The sequence below is a fragment of the Pocillopora damicornis genome, chromosome 5 (assembly GCF_964200805.1).
Source record: "Pocillopora damicornis chromosome 5, jaPocDami1.2, whole genome shotgun sequence".
In the NCBI taxonomy this organism is placed as follows: domain Eukaryota; kingdom Metazoa; phylum Cnidaria; class Anthozoa; order Scleractinia; family Pocilloporidae; genus Pocillopora; species Pocillopora damicornis.
Window position 1 is genome coordinate 7458119 of NC_142674.1, and position 19862 is coordinate 7477980.

At 38.4% G+C, this 19862-nt stretch overlaps 2 protein-coding genes across 3 annotated transcripts; both read right to left on the bottom strand.

Moving 5' to 3' along the window:
• Positions 1-7122: 7122 nt before the first annotated feature.
• LOC113671945 (transcription factor HES-2) lies at positions 7123-8722 on the bottom strand. The gene is made up of 4 exons (XM_027188214.2): positions 8593-8722; positions 8383-8478; positions 8174-8267; positions 7123-7793 (listed from the first exon to the last, which is right to left on the bottom strand). Exons 1-4 carry the CDS (start codon positions 8659-8661, stop codon positions 7384-7386), a joined length of 669 nt encoding a protein of 222 aa, XP_027044015.1. The 5' UTR covers positions 8662-8722; the 3' UTR covers positions 7123-7383.
• Positions 8723-13036: 4314 nt separating this feature from the next.
• On the bottom strand, positions 13037-15141 carry LOC113671943 (transcription factor HES-1). 2 transcript variants are annotated; one of them, XM_027188211.2, is made up of 4 exons: positions 14876-15141; positions 14561-14656; positions 14377-14482; positions 13037-13769 (listed from the first exon to the last, which is right to left on the bottom strand). In XM_027188211.2, the coding sequence occupies exons 1-4, from the start codon at positions 14939-14941 to the stop codon at positions 13270-13272; spliced, it is 768 nt and encodes a 255-aa protein (XP_027044012.2). In that variant the 5' UTR covers positions 14942-15141; the 3' UTR covers positions 13037-13269. The 2 variants fall into 2 exon arrangements, with proteins under 2 accessions (XP_027044012.2, XP_027044013.2); XM_027188212.2 differs by having other exon boundaries at positions 14561-14673; positions 14876-15039.
• Between the last annotated feature and the right edge of the window lie 4721 nt (positions 15142-19862).

The window sequence follows — 19862 nt, forward strand, 5'->3', positions numbered from 1 at the left end:
GTTTAGGGTGTTTTAGAGCGGGGAGCATGCAAGCCTAAATTGTTAGAAAGCATACGCCTTCCGTTAGTTGATATGTAAGAGATGATAAACAACCCAGGTGGTAGCTTTCAAGCGGTTCTCAGAATTTTTTTCGTTAGGCTAGGAGAGAATCATGATAAGCGCCTAATTGAATTTACTCTGACTTTATCTATGGCTTCTAAATCCACGATTATACCGCTTCTCATTTCGAGCTCCTTGCTCGCTCAGCTCGATTCTTATGCCTACATTCACTGTATTCTGTTCGTACATAGACAGGATTGGTATGAATTAAAGTTTTGGCACCTTCTGGACCACCTCTGGCTCAGTTGGCTCCAACGCAACATTTTTTTCTAACTTGGTCGGAACAAGGTTTCAAAGGGCCGCTCTAAACGAGCCAAACTTGTTGTGTGTGGCCCAGTAGGATGGTTAGAAATTTTCTACACAGCACATTGATGAAGCTGTGCCAACTTTGTGGCATTGTCCGATATTGTGTTGTAGAGAAGTAAGCTTACAAGGTCGTCTTGAGAGAATACACATATGCCTTCTGTTAATTAATACGAAAGAGTCGATACACGACTTAGGTGGGCTAATTTCAGTTTTAGCGGTTCTCAGAAAGTTTTCCTCCAAGTTACGAGACGATCATGAAATGGGCTTACTTACGCTTAAGTGAATTTACTCTGTCATTACTTCTGATTCAAGAATCCTAGTTAATGCCTCATCGAGCTTTTTGTTTTTTCAGCGCCATTCTTTCTCTCGGATTCACATTATTCTGTGGTTCTTACCCAGGATTGTTATGAATCAAAGTTTTTTTCAATTACCGGACCACCCGCTCTGGCACAATTGACACCCACGCAACATTTTTCCTCAAGGGCTGCTCTGAACGAGCTAAACTTGTTATTTGTGATTCAGTTGGATGGAAAGAAATTTTCTGCTTCTGTAAATGCGCCAATTGTTCCTTGAAAACATTTCTGTCATGTTTTCTCATGGAAGGATCAAAGTTGAAATAACTGCATCATTGTTTCGCAGTAAGATTTTCGTTAATTTCAGCGAAAGTGAATGTTCCTTAAAGTTAATCATAACCAAAAGCGAGACTGAGTACCACATACGAAAAAATCCCGTTGAATCTTCTCATTCTTAAAGTTTCGTATCTTGACAGTGTCCCCCACCCCCTCCCCCCACAATTTTCCACAGCAACTGAGAGACAAGGAGCTGTGAGGTTCACATACTGTGCTTACCAGTGGGTTTCAAAGGGGTTAACCGTTAGCTTTAAAACGGCCGACAAATTTATCTGTTAGGCGTAAAAATTGACAAATTTTTTCCATTGGTCGTTAAAAAAAGTTAATCGTAAAATAATTTCTGGTAACAACGATGGAAAGATGTTAACTGTTGGTCGTAATTGGTCTAAATTTTAATTGTAAACGTCAACCGTAAAAGCCATTGAAACTCTCTTACCGCGTAAGCAGCTGGTTGAAGAAAACACTCCTTTATCTTTGTAAGGTACCGCTTATTCCTATCGATCTTTTTCTCTTTTATTCCCATAAATAAAAATAATTTTCAACACATAAAAGATGTCAAGAACATAATTGACGAAGGGACCAAATAACAACTTGACAAATTGACTCCGATTTCTGCCATTGATGCCAAAGACTTTGCGTCCCACTGGTTAGTCCTAGAATGACTGACTGCATATTACATTATTACCGTACAGTAACCTTTAAGCCTATGTTCAAATGAGTATCACTCGAATGAATTTTCAGGAGAAATAAACCAGGTATCTATTGTAGAAAAAGGTTTTTTTTTCATGTTCGTCCTTCTTTTCACGGACTGCAAAATATTACTTTTAAAAGTTCTTCACGCTTGTACGAGTTTCACTAAGTCCCGCTGAATTGTGAAGCAAAATTGCGGAACTCTAATATCCTTGATAATAATTCCGTTTCTAATCATCAATGATAGTTGACGTCAATTAACAACGTCACAGGTTCTCATAGCACGTGGATCTTTTGGAAGTGAGCCCTTTAATGTTCTTTTCATTACTTTAAGTACACGGTTTACCACTAAACGAAAATTTCTCCAAGCAGCCGCGCTGTTTGCCCGCGTAGGCGACGTTTTAGTGTGCTCGGGAAAGAATTTGAGCGTCAAAAAAGTCGTGAAGGACGCGAGCCACTGCGAAAGTCGTGAAGGTTATAAAGAAAGAGCATTCCTATGTGTGTCTGATGGGACTAACATGAGTTTTTAATACCGCTATGGGCAAAGTCGACTTCACCTAATTGCCATTTGTATTGTACCCTGTAAACGCACTGTTCAACTGTAGAAGATTGACGCACAACTATGTGCCTCATTTACTTTGCAGTAACTCAAACAGAGCAATTAAACCGTCCTATCTTTGTTTGACGGTTATTGGTGCTTCAATTTTCCAAGCAGGTGCAAACTCACTACGTTGCTATGCGAAAGTTGACGAAGTGGTGAAAAGCATTGTTCACCTTGTTCACCTTGTTGACCGTATAATCGTGCGATGGGCAATGTGGGTTTTATTTGCTCGAAACTTGAGTTTCTTTTTACGTAGAAAAATATTACCTTTGGACTACTCTCGTGGAAGCTTTTTCGAAGAGGGTTTCCCTTTTACTAAAAAAAAAAACATACGTTCCAGTTTTGAACTGGAAATTACTGGCATGTAATTCAGCAGTGGCCATGCGTTCTTTGTATGTAAGCTTCTCATAATTCGCCTTTTCTCCAATCACACTTTAACTAGTTAACACATGTAAGTATTTCAAACAGCAGTGAAGAGTTCGAAGGTAGTAGGATAGAGTTCCACCAAACCCATTCCTTCCAAATTGTATAAAGTCTTAAGATAGAATTCGTTACTTTAGCGTACTTAACAGAAGTTAGACCTTCTGTTGTTTGACATCTTCTTTGTTCTTGAATATAAAATAAGCGTCGCTTTTTGTTGTAACATCTAAGGATTCATAAACAAAGAAAGTCTTTAAACCGATGACCTTTTGACGGCTCTTTCGAATACTGGTGATCATCATTAAGTCCTTTTTAAAAAAAAGAAGTTGTCACTAAAATTGCGTCCAATATAATTTCTTTTTTTCACTAAGCTTTCGGGGGATTAAACGCAAACCAATCAGGAAGAAATAATTCCTCGTATTTCATGTTTTGGCATGCAATACAGCTTTAAGGCTAATCGTTTTCGAACTTTTCACCTAGGTAACAGCCAATATTAGCAACGTGGTCTGTAAAGTCAACAAACAGGTTTCAAACCATACATCTTTTACAAAATGGTAAATATTTTCCGCATATTTTCCTGTGAACCCGATAATAACAATAAGCATTGATCTTCCGAGGCGACGCAGCTCTGTGGTACTGATTTGACAGCGCGCCCTTACCCGGGCAGATGTTAAAAATGCGTTTGGCACGGGTGGGATATTAACTGGCTTGTCATGCAGTACCAGCTGCGGCAGGTTTTTCTGAGTAAGTTTTATTGAGGCGGTACTGACACTTGTCGACTGGTCTGCAAATCTAATAAAGATTTCTAAATAATTGAATTTAAAATGAAAACAAAACACACAAAAAACGTTAATGAACCTTTGTAGTGGGTCAAAACCTACAGCTTGGCCAAATTAACTCGCAATACATCTGCCGGGATTCCGAGTGTTAAATTGCGCTCAAGATTCAAGTTTCACCTTTTTCGAAGTTCACGACCCATAGAACTGTCTAAATTAAACAAGATAATTCGCCCATTCACAATGTGCCCTATTGAATAGCGTGACATAACATGGGCACCTTTAATGCACCTTCTGTAGTGTAATTAGCTATTGATACTTGGTAAGTGACAATTCTTCACCAATAGCGCTGGTTTTAAAGTTTCGTTTTAACTCTCCGTTCCCGTAACACAGACTAAGTGAGCTGATATTTCGAGACATTTGTAGTAACTGCCTGTGAACATGGCATGAACTGAGACACGTGTTGATATAGACTGCCTTTTTTGCAATCGCTTTAACGAGTTTGAATAAGCTTTAGCAGGTCTCCTTTTAAGTCAAGAATGAATTTTTCAGGTGGCTCTGTTTAATTTCTGGTTGTTGACGTTGCTTTTAGCTGGTGTCCGGAATTTTAAGGAAATTATTTCACAATTTGCAAACCCCCGAAAATCCTGGTAATGCTGTACACAATGGCTCCAGTTTTGGACTTATAGATGACAGTCACTGTCGGACCTTTGACACTTTTTGAAAAGTTATATCCTACAAGGAAATTGAAACTTTTTGGTTTGTGAACAAAATACCACCATGTGAATCTTTATATTAACTTAAAGCTCAGCTGATGAGTCTTTTATACTTTATTGTTAAAAGCGTATATTGTGAATTCAAATGAAAGCTTTTTAACAGTCCTTTCATTCCGTGGTACTGTTTATTACTCTTCACAAGGTGATTCTGACTGTAAAATTTGTGGGTAAAAGCCGAGCACTGGCGTGGGTTACCATTCAAATGAAAGCTGCGGGGCAGTTTCTTTATGTGGAACTGTTTATTATGATGTATACAAAGTGCTTACAACTCAAAAGCCTGTCGATAAATTACTACTGTGTGATTATTCAAATGCAAGCTGCGAAAAGTTTTTTTTTTCAGGTGGAACTGTTCATCATGCTGTGAACAAAGTGGTTCGAACTCAAAAGTCCAAGCGTGTCTCTAGTCAAATGAAAGCTGAACATGTTGAGCAGCGCTTTCTTGTGGTTTTGCAGAGTGACTCCGAAATTAGCATTAAAGTCTGTCGATGAAACCCCAGTGTGTGTAAACGTCTATACGAAAGCTGATGAACAGTACTTTCATATGGTGCGGTTCATTGCTCACTATTGTGCCAAAGTGTATGTAATTATCTTTTGTAGTAAGCTTAAGCTCTCTTAGTGGTAAGGATCAATAGAGTCTGTTTTGGCAGGTATCACGCGCACGAAAAACTGAATTGAGCACCTGTAAAGCTTCGCTAAGAGCTTACGGCAACTTCTACAGAACCAATTCTCATTGTGTAAAGAAGTTCCGGTTAAAAATCACCGATCATCCATACAGATAATCAATAAAGCCGAAAAAAATAATGTGGAACTATTTCTGTAACCATGTGAATTTGATTTCAAACGGTTTCACCCACATTTCTGATTTTACCTCGATCCTTAGAACCAGAAAGCGGCCCGCAGGGTGAAAATGCTGTTGTGGCAGTTTTACCTCTACTTTTAAGCGATTTGAATTTGGATGTTATGTTTATATACTGGTATGTTAAAAGATAATGATCTTCCTAATTTTTATAGTCATTTCAATTGACCGGGAGTCCATTAGTTTTGTACACACTGACGCTGTACAAAAGCAAGAGTTACATGTGCGTAGCATTCAAGAAAGGAGATACAAATCTTCTTCGTCTTCAATCTGCTATCTGTTGCGTCCTCTCACTAACCAGTCATTGCGGCGTCCTTCGACCTGGAGCTCTTTTCCGGCAAATCTAAACTGTGTTGGAACTCTGTAGATGGTCTTACAAGGACTGAGAGCAACCGAATTGATATTTGGCGAGTTTTGAGATTTTCAACGAAGGAAAAAGTACGAAAGAAGTGTAAAGAGATTAAAATAATGTATTTTAACTTTTTCCTCGTGGTATACCGGCGGTTTTATTTTTAAGAGAAATATTACGGCTAAACATGAAACACAAGATGCTGGTTTTTCAGAGAGCACCTTTTGACGCTTTCTGGGATTGTCATTTGGCTCCGTAGGAGTTGCACTCAATCGAGATTAGTTTCCTGTTTTTTCGTTTTACATTCCCGCTGTATCATGTCAAAGTTAATAAAGAAACGGTATCTTTTTGCCCGAAATCATTGTTTTCACAAATATCACTACGATTGCCATATTATATTCTATTTTTTTTTTCGTTATATTGTGTCCGCCTGAACTGTGGAAACTGATAACGGAAGTATTATAAGAACGCCATTAACATGACACTTAATATAACTGTCGAGTTTCGCATAACTGTTTAAAATGAAAACAAGATTTAAAATGGCGGAAAGAAAATTCAATGCTTAATTTAATCTTGGACAGAAATGTAAGTTTCGAAATTTGGTATAAAACGCTGATTTTGATTGGAAGAGAGAAAAGCGTCCCTCGTAACAACTTGTGGAAGGTCAAATCCGCTTAGTTGGAAAGATACTTTGACCCCCCTAGCTTGTCTGCCTTCATATAATTAAGGATTGAAAAGAAGTGTGTTTAATATCCTCTTAATCGTTTTAAAGCTGTTTCTCGTGTTCTTTGGAGATTCTTCGCGAAACACATGTTTGTTATATCTCATTTACCGGCGAATTGCTCGAGATTTTAGCGTTGCGAGCCAGTAGTATTCGTAGCAAAAGTATTCGTATTTCAGCATTCAGAAATCCTGTTGGTCGACGGAACAACTGAATGTAAATACAGAATAAAGACTGTGAAAACAGGAGAATATATTGTTATTTTTCAGAAAAAACTGAAGCAAACTTCAAAAGAATTTGAACTTGTACGATTGGATCACACAATAGGATATGAGATGGTTCTTAAACGTGCAACGCCGCAAAACTTTATCTTCCTAACAAATCGTTTCTGATAAGCTGAAAGTCCTAATCACTTAGTCGATACGAAATTTCATCCAGTTGAAGTAGGTGCCTATTGAGAGCGGAACAAACTTTATCGGATGCAATAACATGACTGACTCAAAGACAATCGAAATTTTGTGACCATATATAGCACAAAAGCTTCTTATCCTTTTCCTCTTTTAGGAATCGCGTGCACTGAACGGAAATACCAAAACAATTGTAAAGGTACAAGAGTATTCAAGTTAATCAAGGCTAAGGTATTCATGACAACCTCGTGTTTCCGTTTCAAGGTTTGAAGGCACATGGTGAAGAAATATACGGAACAAAAAACTCCAAAACAATTCCACTTTCGATCAAGGGTCGAAAACACCATACAGAGTTTGAGCTTATCACTAAAAAGGTTGTCGACAAGTCTGAGACGCACTCGAGAGCTCGCCAAGACTTTATAACTTTTCTAAAGGATTACGTCTTTTGTTTGCAAAACAAAAAGAAATTGCGAGCAAAACAAGTCATTAGTATTTGATTTAATAGTTATCTTTATTGTGAACACATTTTTCTGTATAAACTTTCAGTAGTAAAAATATGTTTTTCCTCAAACTTTATAATATACATATGTTTCTTTTTACAATTTCACTCGTATACACAAACCTTTTGTACGAGGTTATTATTTACATATTTGATTCGATTCAGTACAAAAATATAACTTTCATGGCAACTCAAAAGGTGAAGTGATTCTTAGATTAATCCTGAATAAGTCAGCAGAGTTTATATTCATTTATCTACCATGGCCTCCAAAGAGTAGCGCTTTGAGCCGGAGTCATATGCCTAGGTTGTTGCTGTGAAGAGATGTTAAATCCCGGATCTCGTGTTCTGCACGTCGAAGCAGGCGATAAATCACGAGTCACGCCGCTCGAAGAAACCGATAAAACAGGTGAAACTTGAAGTGGAGATGGTGGAGGAGACGGAAAAGGGATCATGACAGGTTTTAAGGGTGCCATGTACCGAAGATTATCCGGGCTAAAGACAGGGACAGCGTTTGGGACGTTTCCTTGGCAACGCGATGCGACATGCGCGAGGAAATTTTCTCTAAGTTCATCATTGGCTTCGAGTGACGTCATTTTCCTGGAGAGCTCCGCAGAACATTGCAAGTAATTTGCTCTGAATTCTGGCAAATTAGCGGTATCCAGCGCTGAAAGATGAAAGGGAATTTTTATGAGTCACACTCGACTATAAGCATAGTGATCGACCAGTCAGTGACTCTCCCTCAGGAGAAGATGTGTAACTGTCGAGGTCACGGGAAAAAAACGAACAAACAGACAAAAAAAAAAAACGAATCGTTCATCTTAAGGAGTGATGAAACTTCGACACAACCTAGTTTAAAATTTGGGATGGGAAATTGATCTAGAAAAACAAATCCCTAAAGTCGAATTTCTGTTCTAAAAAATGAATCGTTGGATATTTGACATATAAATATTGATGATAAATCATCTCTTTAATGACTGGTGACAAAGATAGACTTAAACAGTATTTATTACAAACGATCTTAAGACAAATTATTAATAAAAATACCTTGGTGTTTTTGCTCCAATCTTTTACGTTCCCGTAGATAATGAACTGTCATTTCTAAAACATCAGCTTTCTCCATTTTCGAATACCGAGATGCCTTAAAAAATAATGTGAAATTAATTGTAAGTAAATATTCTCCAATGAATCCTAAACAACGTCAGCTGGACGAATTCAAATCTTACAAATTAGTATTTTACAGATTAGTAACTCACATCTTTATTCAATGCTTCGAGAATAAGAGTTTTCAACTCATTCAGGCTGTCATTAATCCTTGCTCGTCTCATTTTTTCCATGAGAGGTTTTTTCGCCTGGGGAATATAATAACATTTGATTAAACATCATTCACAAGTGATATGATAGGTATAAAATGTTTATAAATATTGCGCTGTTCAGTAATTGACGCAGAACAGAATTTAGCCCACCTTTCGTTTTTCACTCAAAATTTTGCTGACGTAGTCCGAAGGTTGATTGCAGAAATTTGCTGTCGCCATCTTGGATCGAGTTGAAAAATTGTGACCTTAGCTGTGTACTGATCGAGCGCAATTTGCGTGTGGCGGTCGTGTGCCAAACATTCACTTTTTATGGCAGCCTCCGTGGGAAAATTCTTTCGGCCTTGTGTCATCAATCGCAAATATTTACCCTCTCATTTACAAGGACAATAACCATAACAGCTGAGAACAATACAACTGACCTTTACAATAGGTAGGTCGTGGGAACAGTCTCTTCTGATTGGTCAGTTTCTTGAGTCGCACGACAAACTGCAGGAACAAAGCTTAAACGTCGCCATCCGCTCGTGACGAGCGTGAGACCGGTCCACACTGATTGGCTGAGAGCACAAGCAGCGCCTGTGTTGAATTACTTACAAAAAAGACAGTATACACAAGCTGAAAACAAAAGATCTACATTTGGAGTGCCTCGCTGAAAGACCGCGGAGAGGCCAAACAGAAGAGAATCATTTTCAACGGAAGATTGTCTAGTCTCCTTGACATATTTCTCTGCCACGAGGTTATCGCACTGACGTGTTGAAAACGTGATAAGTTTTTAATGGTTTTCCTGCGGGGCGTTTAGACACTCATTTACACAACTGTATTTAAATGAGGAGTCGCTAGTAGAGCGTAAAATGACATGCACGTGCTACTTCTTTTCACGGCGTCCAAATCCATTGTCACTTCTTTCATTTGTACTTGGATTGTCTCGGCGCAAGAATTACTCTGCGGTTTACATGGTGGATTTTCATGACAATAGAACTCGGATCTTTCCCACGGTCTTAGAATAAAGAACATTTTTTCACTATCTATGCGTTATTATTCACGCTGTTGGAGTTTTGTCATGTTAAAACACAACCACGAGAACACTAAATGGAACTAAGTAAACTCTAAGTGCGCTTTGAAGGGCTCTTATGTCAAGATTATTAAGAAAATGTTTTCAAGGCATGGTCAAAGGGCATTGGGTATGGCTTCGATTTCGGTTGTTTTTTGTCTGGTTCAGGAGAAAAATATTTTTTGATTCGCAACTGACAACAAAATATCTCCTGACACGTGCCACCCCACGCAGACAGGAAAGCAAAAGCGGAACTTGTCATTACAAATCAAATTTCGGAATTAAAATTCCAAAGACTTGGGCGGCTAAATATTAAATCTTGTCCGTCTCGGCTTAGCATGCTTTGCTCTATCATTAGAAAATGTTTAAGCGTATTAATTACATCGGCAAATGATTTTCAAAAGAAGCAAATATATATGACAAGTAAAGCTGACGTGTGTAAATTCACGTTTGCCACCCGCGAGAAGTCTACAAATACCGTATCCGACTTTTATCAGAAGGGTAATATCACCTTTTCTCAGACAAGCCGTGTGGTTTACAGTTCATAAAGTTCAGTCTCATTTATCAATACAATCGCAAAGTGACAGATATGTTATTGTTTTCAACCACTTTGTTTTAGTTCCGGTAAATTATTGCTAAATGTTTCATCAATGAGGAATGGAATTTCTTTGAACCCAAACAGCCACATTCTCCGCCGCTAAATAAGCGATTCAGAGACGTTGACATCAAAAGGAAGTCTTATGGATTCCTCTGAAAATTCCCCTAAATAGTTAACAAATTCGTGGGAGCGCGGGAGATGAGAGATCGGTCATACATACTGAATTCAGTCGTGTGGCCTCTTTACCATAAAGCATTTTTTTGTGCTTGAAAATTTTGTGAGACAACATAGCCGTTTGTCCATTAAATTGTTCTAAAAGGAATACTATGATTTTTGCGATCGTTCTGCAGTTCTGAAAGTGGCGGCTTGTGCTGCTAAAAAGTCTTGAAAACGGGTTAAGTAGATTTGAAGATTTGTAAGGGCATTGATGTTTGTTAGTTTGTGCCAAAATTTTGAGGTACCTTTATTGACGATCAATAACAGTAGAATTAAATGATGTAAGTTTATTGAGCTCTGATTCGACGCTACCGCACAGTTCCAACTAAGTTAGGTCTTCAATAGGTATTTGTCCCAGTTTCAAACGAAAGTTTTTTTTTCTGCAAAATAGGCATAAATAGCAAAGACACTTGAAATTAGTTCTTGACAACATTATTCAAGCGTTTCATACGCGTTGAAAAGTGCGCTCTAGTAAGCGTGCGCTGAGCGCGGCTCGCGTGCCGTTTTTACGACATAAAACCGCAAGTCTTCTGTCGTGCTCTAGAGTCCATCAAATGCCGTTTTCTTGAAGGAATTACCAACCTTGGTCGTGCTTTCGACTCACACAAGAATGCAAACGGATTTGAGATTACGAAATATTTTCTTTTCAAGTTTACTTTCTAGAGCGGGAAGTCTGTGACGTTTGATATAATATCAGTGTTATTATAACCAAACATCTCCTTTCAAAAGGTGAGCCAGGCATTAGAAACTCACCGACATCAACAAACAACTTATTAACAAGCAAGAAATGAATGTTTTCTCGTTCATTTTCGTGCCAGGCTACTAATCCTTTTCGACACAATAAATTCTGTATTTGAGAAAGCCGCTCAATAAACAAGGATTTGTTGAAGCGCAGACGAGATTACGGTTCAGATGTTTGACCTGTCTCTTAATTGGTGCGTACCACTTCCCAAAAATCTAATACCCGTGTGACAGTCCAAAAGAAAGATCAGTTATTGTTTTATTAATGCTAAGGGCGCTGATGCGGAATGAATATCTACAGGAGTTCTTAGCGGGGTTGAAATAAACAGTGTAATTGTTACAAGCAAACAGCTACTTGGGAAAAACATTCAGCTTAGCTTGTAGCTTCACAGGAACTCAGTCTTACGTGAAAAAATGAAAAAGAAAAGCACAGGCATGTGCAGTTCTTTGTTCCGTTTTGTTCAAATTCCTTTGAATTCGGCTTTCTGAAAGAGGCGGCAATGAGATATTGGAGAGTGCATCTGCAGGCCACAGAGTTGTGTCTTTATACCTTGCCTACTGAAATATCGTCAAAACGATTCTTTCACCTTTTTTATGCATTAAACAACTCTTATAGATTCGTCCTCTTGAATCTAGAAAGATTTGAATGAAACTAGTTTTCTAAGCTCAGCTTATAGTTTTTTTAAGAAACAAATTCAAAGGAGCCACTTAACACACCATTTGTATACAACAGTAGCTGGTATTTTCTACTCAAATAATAGCAACAACATTTTAAAAGCAATAATTTTCCATTACATTAAGGCTCAGTTGTAAGGTATATTTCCCTAAGAACCCTTCACTGACTGTCGTACCAACAGCAAAAGTCCGAGAGTCAACTTGAAGCCCAAATGGCTGCGTTGTGCAGTCGCTGGAGTCAATAATTTGGAATTAAATCAGTGTGGTCGTCCAGAACTCCAACAACAAAGTCCGAGAGTCAACTTGAAGCCCAAATGGCTGTGTTGTGCAGTCGCTGAGGTCAATAATTTTGGAATTGAATTATTTAATTAAATCCAGAACTCTTACAGTCTTCTTTTCATCTTTGAGTTATATCTTTACTGTTTTACGGCAACGGCGAAATTGCTAACCTCATGACTGCCATAAACATTCAGCAGTGTTTGGAGTGCGGTCTGCAAGTTTGACTTTTTTTCCTTACCTCTTCTCCTAAACCTTCAATATGCTTTAACTAAATTGAGCACAGAAAAGATTTGTTTGATACAAGACATGCCTGGAGTCAGTTAAGAGGTTGTATGTGATAGTTTCGGGTAAGCACCGGCAAAAAGGCAAAACTGCAGATTTTTGTGTTGACTCTGGATTGAAAGCCTCTTCCGTTCGAAAGGATTACTGCAGATACTTGTAAAGTGATAGACAAATTTTGCTTTTAATTGAAATTACCCATCTTGGCAGCAGCTGATGCTGAATTGACCTGCTAATCTCCACTGCCGACTTTTTATGATTAAACTGCCGCCTGCACAACAGGCCTAATGTCGCAGACATGTCGGATTAGCAAAAAAACGCTGTAAAAAATTGGTTACCATTAAATATTCTAAACCGCTTCTTTACGCCAAAAGAAATTTTCCAATTAAGACTAATTGACTGCATTACCCCACATTCTTTGACCAACACAAAACAAAGGGCAATCAAAAATGAGCAGGACAGCTTGTTAATCAAGTTATGCTGGACTTTTTCAAGAAAATTGTATGGTCTAATTAATCCAAGAACGATTTTTCGATTCAAAGACTGGGTAATCTAAGCATGGAGTCTTCTAAACTGTAACATTTTTCTGTGAATTCTCTCCAAATCATTTTAAAACAAGCTTGTGAAATTAAGTCCAATAATGACACATTTTTCATGAGATATTAAGTGAGGATAATATTAGTTATTTCTATCTTCATTCCGATGCTGCTTGCGACTGTAAAATGTGGAAAACGATACATCATCACCAAACGCATTGCTGACGTCTTCACGTATTCAAGTTATATTTTATTCGTAATTATACATAGCTTTTCGTTGCAAAAATTATATATAACTCTAGCACGATTCTTAATAAATATTCAGTAGTTTTAATAGCTCGACTAATCCAAGCGACCCTCATTTTAAAGACACTCCAGAAATTCATTTCCGCTCGGAAAGCAATTTGAGATAGGTACATGATACCGAAAAAATTGATTGTAACGCTGAGCTAGCGTCACCAAGGTCTCCACAAAGACGTGTCGAATGCAGTAGAGGCATTTGCGGGTAAGGTTAAAGGTAGAAGTTGCAATGCAGTGTCATTTGGTAAGATCAAGGCTGGAATACCATTACTAAGCATAAAGGGTGACATAGAGGGCGACATCGTTGGCGGAAAAGGCAGTAATTTCCTTTCTGAATGGTTGTGAAGAGGTGACGAAGGTGGTGAAGGGAATTTTGTTGCCATACTTCCGTCGGCGAAAGCCGTGTTCGCGCCAACTTTTGGTTTAGTGGCGGGAAAAGATGACGACAGCGTTGCGTGGGCTTGTTGTCGCGAGACTGACATATCGGTGGGGGAATGATGAGGGTCTTTTTGCTGCTGACAGGTTGACGCTAAGTGTGATAGGAGCTGTGTGCGAACCGGGACAGTAATATTGTCTGCTGTCATCAGGAATTGAGAAACTTTGGCAGCACACTCGTTGAACCCTGCTCGATACTTAGCGATTGCAGAAGCGTCTTCTGCGAAGGAAAAAAAAAAAAGATGCCCATGATAAGTATCATATTTCAAATCCCTAGCACTTAACATTCTTAATTGGCACCTCCGATTTTGATGGATGTGGGCGGAATGTTTGATGCCTTCGGAATTCTGAGGTTTAACCATCTCGTTAAAATTTCACAGTGCCAACATCAAAAAGGCTCGAAAAGCTTTTACTCACCAGCACCGGTAAAATAAAAGTGAAAAAAGGTTATGAAATAAAAAATTATAAAGTGGTGTGCAAGCAACGTGTTGAATTCTCGACAAAAGAATCGGTGGGGATAAGATCGAGGAACAAAGATCAACACAATTAAAGAACGTTACTCTCTCAGGCTGTTAGCGTTGAAAGATGATTAGTAGTTCATTTGTTCGAGCTTGTTGCTAAAGAGGAAATAAATTTTGTGTTTGTTTAAAATAACGTTTTCGAAGATCTCAAAGAAATTAAAAAGTTTTTTAGTACGATGTGACGGAGAAAAGTAAATCAACGTAGGCCAGGATGCAAAAAATTCAAAAAGTAGCTGGCTGAACATATTTAATCTTAAAATTGCTAGTTGAATGTAGTGAACAAAACGATGCGTTTTACTGCCTTACCTTGGTGTTGCTTAATATGCAAAGTCCTCTCAGTGTTCAATGAGCGAAGGTATTTCACAGTCATTTCCAGAATATCGGCCTTTTCCATTTTGGAATACCTTGACACCTGTTGGAAAAGACAGAAGATAAGAATACTGAAACCAAATAATGATTTATTTTTCAATGTGAATTTTCTAATACTTACGTCTTTTTTCATCGCCTCCAATACAAGAGTTTTCAATTCGTTCAGACTGTCATTAATTCTTGCTCGACGCATCTTTTCCATAAGTGGTTTTTTAGACTGCAAGGCAAAACAAACTTTTCTTTTAATTAATTATTTCAATTTTTCGAGAAAAGAATAATTACTCTCTCTGCGCAAAATACACATTTGCGGTGGGAATTGCCGATTAAAATCCACATTTACAACCATATTTTGAAATTTAAGGAGCCCTATAACATGTAACTAAATGTACAATAGCGAGTTGTGAATTAAAAAGCTATGACTACTCCTTCAAGATACCTTCTTTGTTTCCTTTTTAACACTGCGTTGAGCATTCATAACGGGTTTTAAAATTTCTACATCCATTTGTGCTGTCAAGTTTACGCGTGCGATCCGCTCACTTGTGGCAGTATAAAATACTTCGGCACGCTTCTAACCGACCCTAGGGCGTAATACAAGCAACCGGCATGCGTGTTTTAATATTCTTTTTATAGTTCGCACCGTGGGAAAAAATCCTTAGTCGTGTGTTAACTCTCGCACTTATTTACAAACAGCTATTCATATTCAATAGCTGGAACAGTAAACAAAGGCTTCTCTGATGCCGGACCGTGGGAATGCTCTGCGCTGATTGGAAGACAACGCGAAAGGTCACGGGGTTAAGTTGTATGACAGGCTCTTGAGCTTCAGTGGTGCGTTGAGGGCGTGAGAACATTGCATGCGATTGGTCTGAATATCTCAATAGCTTCTTGCAATTAACAAGTCGCGCGACTTACTTTGTGGAACTTCAACTTAGCGCGCGCCGATAGAAGTAATCTTTTAGAGTTCTCGTGCCCAGTGGTGTTCTCCTCAAGTGGGTTTATTCTTTTCAAACTGTCTGTTTATGTCGTGATTTCAAAGGTGTTGCCCCCTTAACACAGTAGCAGGCTTTTGCTCGTGAATATGTGTAAACATCGTCGTTAATTCGACCCCTTCCCACGTGCTTGGCGGAGTTGAGTTGCCCATTATGTAAGATGTTTTCATAAGATTTGAGTTTCTATTGTGGGTTTGTTTAGATGAGGGATCATACCACAAGGGAACAGAAGAACACAATAAAGCAAAGGAATGTTCCCACGGTCGCTTCAAACCCATTTAATTCGAAGTCTCTTTGTAGGCTTAACCTTTCAATCAGGTTGTTAAACCTATTTTGAAATTCGTTTCTAACTATCATTAAAAATTTTTCTGTTAACATCAGATCATCAGAGGAGAATACTCAGCGTTTTTTCAACATTTCTATAACGAATTTGTCCGGGCAGATTTTTGTTGTTCAGTTATGCGATGAATTGTTTTGTTGATAATCAGTTCGTGTGGAACAAATTACAGCGGGTCGTTGAACTCTGATCAGCAACGCTCTGTATAAAGCCTTTTTAGACATTTGCAGTGCATTGGAGAAGAAAATTAGAAACGTCTTAAAAATAAGGCTGCTGATAACATATGCGGGTGGTCTTGCAAAATTTAAGCCAGCTTGCGAAGGGAAGTTTCACTACAGAGCTCCCTTCATATGCTGATCCAATTAAGTATGTCTCACCCCCCTAAAATATAGAAATTTTACTTTCCTTGCTGGGGGGTGCAGAACCGTGTGCACGGAGTACAAATAGACGTTTGATTTCATGAAACCTTTCCACTTTATCCACAATTTTAATCTGTACATCAGAAAAACTGGCAATCGATGCCGAACGCGACTCAATGACTCGCTGCAGCAAACATTCACAGGCAGGCAATCTTGGCCCGCGCGTTGTTGTTAACAATATCGATAATGTCAAAACTTTGGCTTGTGATAGTGTTGATAATCAGCTTATCTTAAGATGGAGAGTGAAGATAACAAATTCCAGTCATAGATATTGGCGCGTGCCGCCGGCGTGCTGCTGCTAACACAGCACGCCGTCTAACGGTGGGGTCAGGAAGCGTTGCGACCGTCTCTTTCACCGTTCACCCTTCTGCACTCTAAACAGTTTACTACACACGATAAACTTTTCAGCTGTATAAAGGGTGTTATCATGGCTCAACAACAAACTCTCTCTCTCTTTTTTATAAGGAAACGTAGAGCTACTAGCTGGGAGAATTGCTTGTGAGGTCCTAATACTCTCGCTGACGAGGTTCTGTAGTTCCATCGTTAGATTTAATCTCCTCACGTAATGCCATATAAAATGTAACGCATAGATCTGAGAATTTAGTAGCTGGTCAAGATTGATAGAGGTTAACATCAAGAACACGGAAATGATACGTCACTGGAACTGATCTGTTGTTTCCGGAGCGTGTTAACGATACTGAATGTACAATATTACTTCAGAATTTCAAAGATGAATATTAATGTTCTATAAAGCAGCGAGGGTCTTTTTCCTTACTGACGTTGAACTTTCATCCTTGTTACGTGATACAGAAGGGTAGAAATCACTTCGTAAATACCCTCCCCTCCCCCTCGGAAAGGGTGTGGTTGTGACCTCAACTCTTTCAGAAACAGTTTTGTAACCACTTACAGCTCCAAGACCGACAAAAGTTAATCAAAAAACAGTATAAAGCGGTTGCTTTTTATTACCCAAGTTTAAATCCCTGGAATGTGACAAATTTATTAACTGTTGATCGCAAAATGGCCAACCTTATATTGATCACAGTGTTTTTAAGTCGTTAATCTCGCTAGCCGTCAAAAGTATTTCGGCAAAGAGGGAAGACACACCTAAGCTTAATATCATAGCAGCAACATATGTAAGTGAATTAAGACTTTTCACAGTATCACATTATAACAAGGCGTCTCATCTATGTCACAGACCTAATTAAAAAAGGATGTCATGATAACACAACTTTCAAGCTAAAGACAAGTTCTTTGATATGCCCGGATATTGCTTTTGTGCTTGCCAAGAGTAGATTGAGCTTTTTCAGTTGCATTACCGCTCGGTATTGTAATTCAATATTTGATGGCTGTTAAGTGTTCGGAAGTGAGCAGTATTGGAGTGGAAAAATGAACGTAAAGTTAGTTTGAAAAACGTTCCAGAACTTTCCTTCGTCCCTACTAGAAATTTGCGCGTCGTTGTTTCATTGCTGTACTGAATACGTTGCGTCGTCACTCGTTCTTAAAATGAAACGAAAAGAGCGATGGATTTTCATTACATGAAACTGACTCAAAATAAACAGTAGCTGATTTTTAGCTACTCAACCCCATTTTCATACAAAAACTCAGCCCGAGTTATTCTGCTACAATTTATTCCCTCGACCTTCGCTAGAACCTTCCCTTTCATGTAGCGAAAATCAATAATGATTAATGTAGATTCTCAGTTTCTCGGTCTCCCTCGACGCTTTGTTTATTTTATTTATTCACAGATTTCAAACAGGGCGGAAATAACCTTGTATACTGTCTTAGCCACATTGAATAGTATCCTCCAACAGACTCTCTATGGCTTTTAGGGCAATACAATGGGTTAACACAATCTTCTGGTTTTAAATATAGACAGTCAAATTAAAATTTACATCTCACAACCACTGTAATAAACACTTAAAATATCGAATACTGTTTTAAGAAGTAAGCTATAATTGGCCAAATGCATTCTACAGAATTTATAATCCGTAAACTTGTAAACATGATTGAACGTGAATACAGTAGAACAATGAAATTAACACCCGCTGATAAGTCAGTTAAAAAAATACAAAGCACCTTTTAGATTTTCCGAGCAAGTAAACACCCAGATTTACTACTTCCTGTCGTGTAGAATCCAGCCAAAGTATCACTCAATTTCGACAGACTATCAAGAAACAAACAAGGTGTTTCAGGGGTGAAGTTTTCTAAGGGGGGTATCGATCGAACAAAGTTCAAAGTCTGGAAGTGAGATTTCACTCGCAGAAAGGCCGCAGTAAATAGAGGATAATGAGTTTATTGGATCATGTGGGTTAGTATACGTTCAGCGGAAGTGAGAATCATTTAATACAAGGCTCTTCAGTGGTCTATACTGGCAATCTACCAACTTCTAATAGTCTCTTCTGGATTTTGTCGGTACGCACTTCCCTCGCGGAGCCAGGAACTCATCTTCTTTAAGTATTCCTAAGTGCTTCTAAAGACCGACAAAGACCCAAACTTTCCAACTCGATGTTTCTGCATTATCAGCCGATATGGTTATCACTTAGCTTGCATAAACCGTTTTTCATTTGGATAGAGAGGGAGCCGTTTTTTCCCCGTTTTCAGTTATAGAGTATCGTCTGTTTATGGTTAACTGGTTGGCAGTTTGCTTAAGCTGGCAGGACGCCGGTTTGAAAACCTTAGCCTAAGAAAGACAAAAAAAACCAATCCAGAGTTGATTTCTTCTCAAAACTTAACCAAAGATCCAAAATTTTTCTATGATTTCGTTCATATTGGTATGACCGTTGATGAATTACATTTCATTAGTTTCAGTTAGTTTTACGGAGTATTGGGTTCAAACACTCTCCAAGTCGAATTTAAGCGATGAAAGACAATACGAGCAGCAGAAAATCGCAATAATCATTTTTTTGAATGGAATTTTTTATTCTTGACATGCACTCAAGGCTCCAAAATTTGAATTGCCACAAGGCGCCATTTTGAATACTTTTAGGTTTAAAGGAGCTGAAGCTAAAACAGTGTTATAGTTGCTCTAAGCCTGGGTAATAATCCCGTATCTAAAGGCTGATCGTTTGATAAGTCAGTGTGTACACATTCCTAGCTAGAATTAAAGTTTAGGGACGAGTAAAAATAAAAGAGGTTTATTTTAGGCAGGAATGTTGTTCATTGCGTGTTACTTTGTAAAGACCACCAGACATGACCGGCCAACAGTACAGGAGATTTGCCAGATTCCGCCGGATTAGCTTCAAATTTCCGCTGAAAAACGGCAGGAAATCGGCGATAACAAGATTATTCTTGGTGTAAATAACGGTGGTGGGTTTTTAGCCTCGTGATTTATGATAGAAGAATTTTTTCTAGTCTTTAAATGACGCAGCACACTTGGAAAAACAAGAGTGCACAAGATTAAACTCTTCTTGGAAACACTCCGAAGTTCTTTCTTTTGATTACACCTGTGTCATTGATGAAAAACTTGAATTCCAACGGTCATGATTATTCTTGCGTACTGTATATACGCTTATGCAGCTGAAAAGCGTCTGCCGGTGTCTACAAAGGTTTTATTAAAAAAAAAAAAAAAAAAAAAAAGCTTTTGTGATCACGGTACGGAAAAACAACATTTGCCATGTCATTGAATCTCTTGTGGGATTTAAAGCTAAAATAAAATTATCGCTGACTTCGTATCGTACTTTA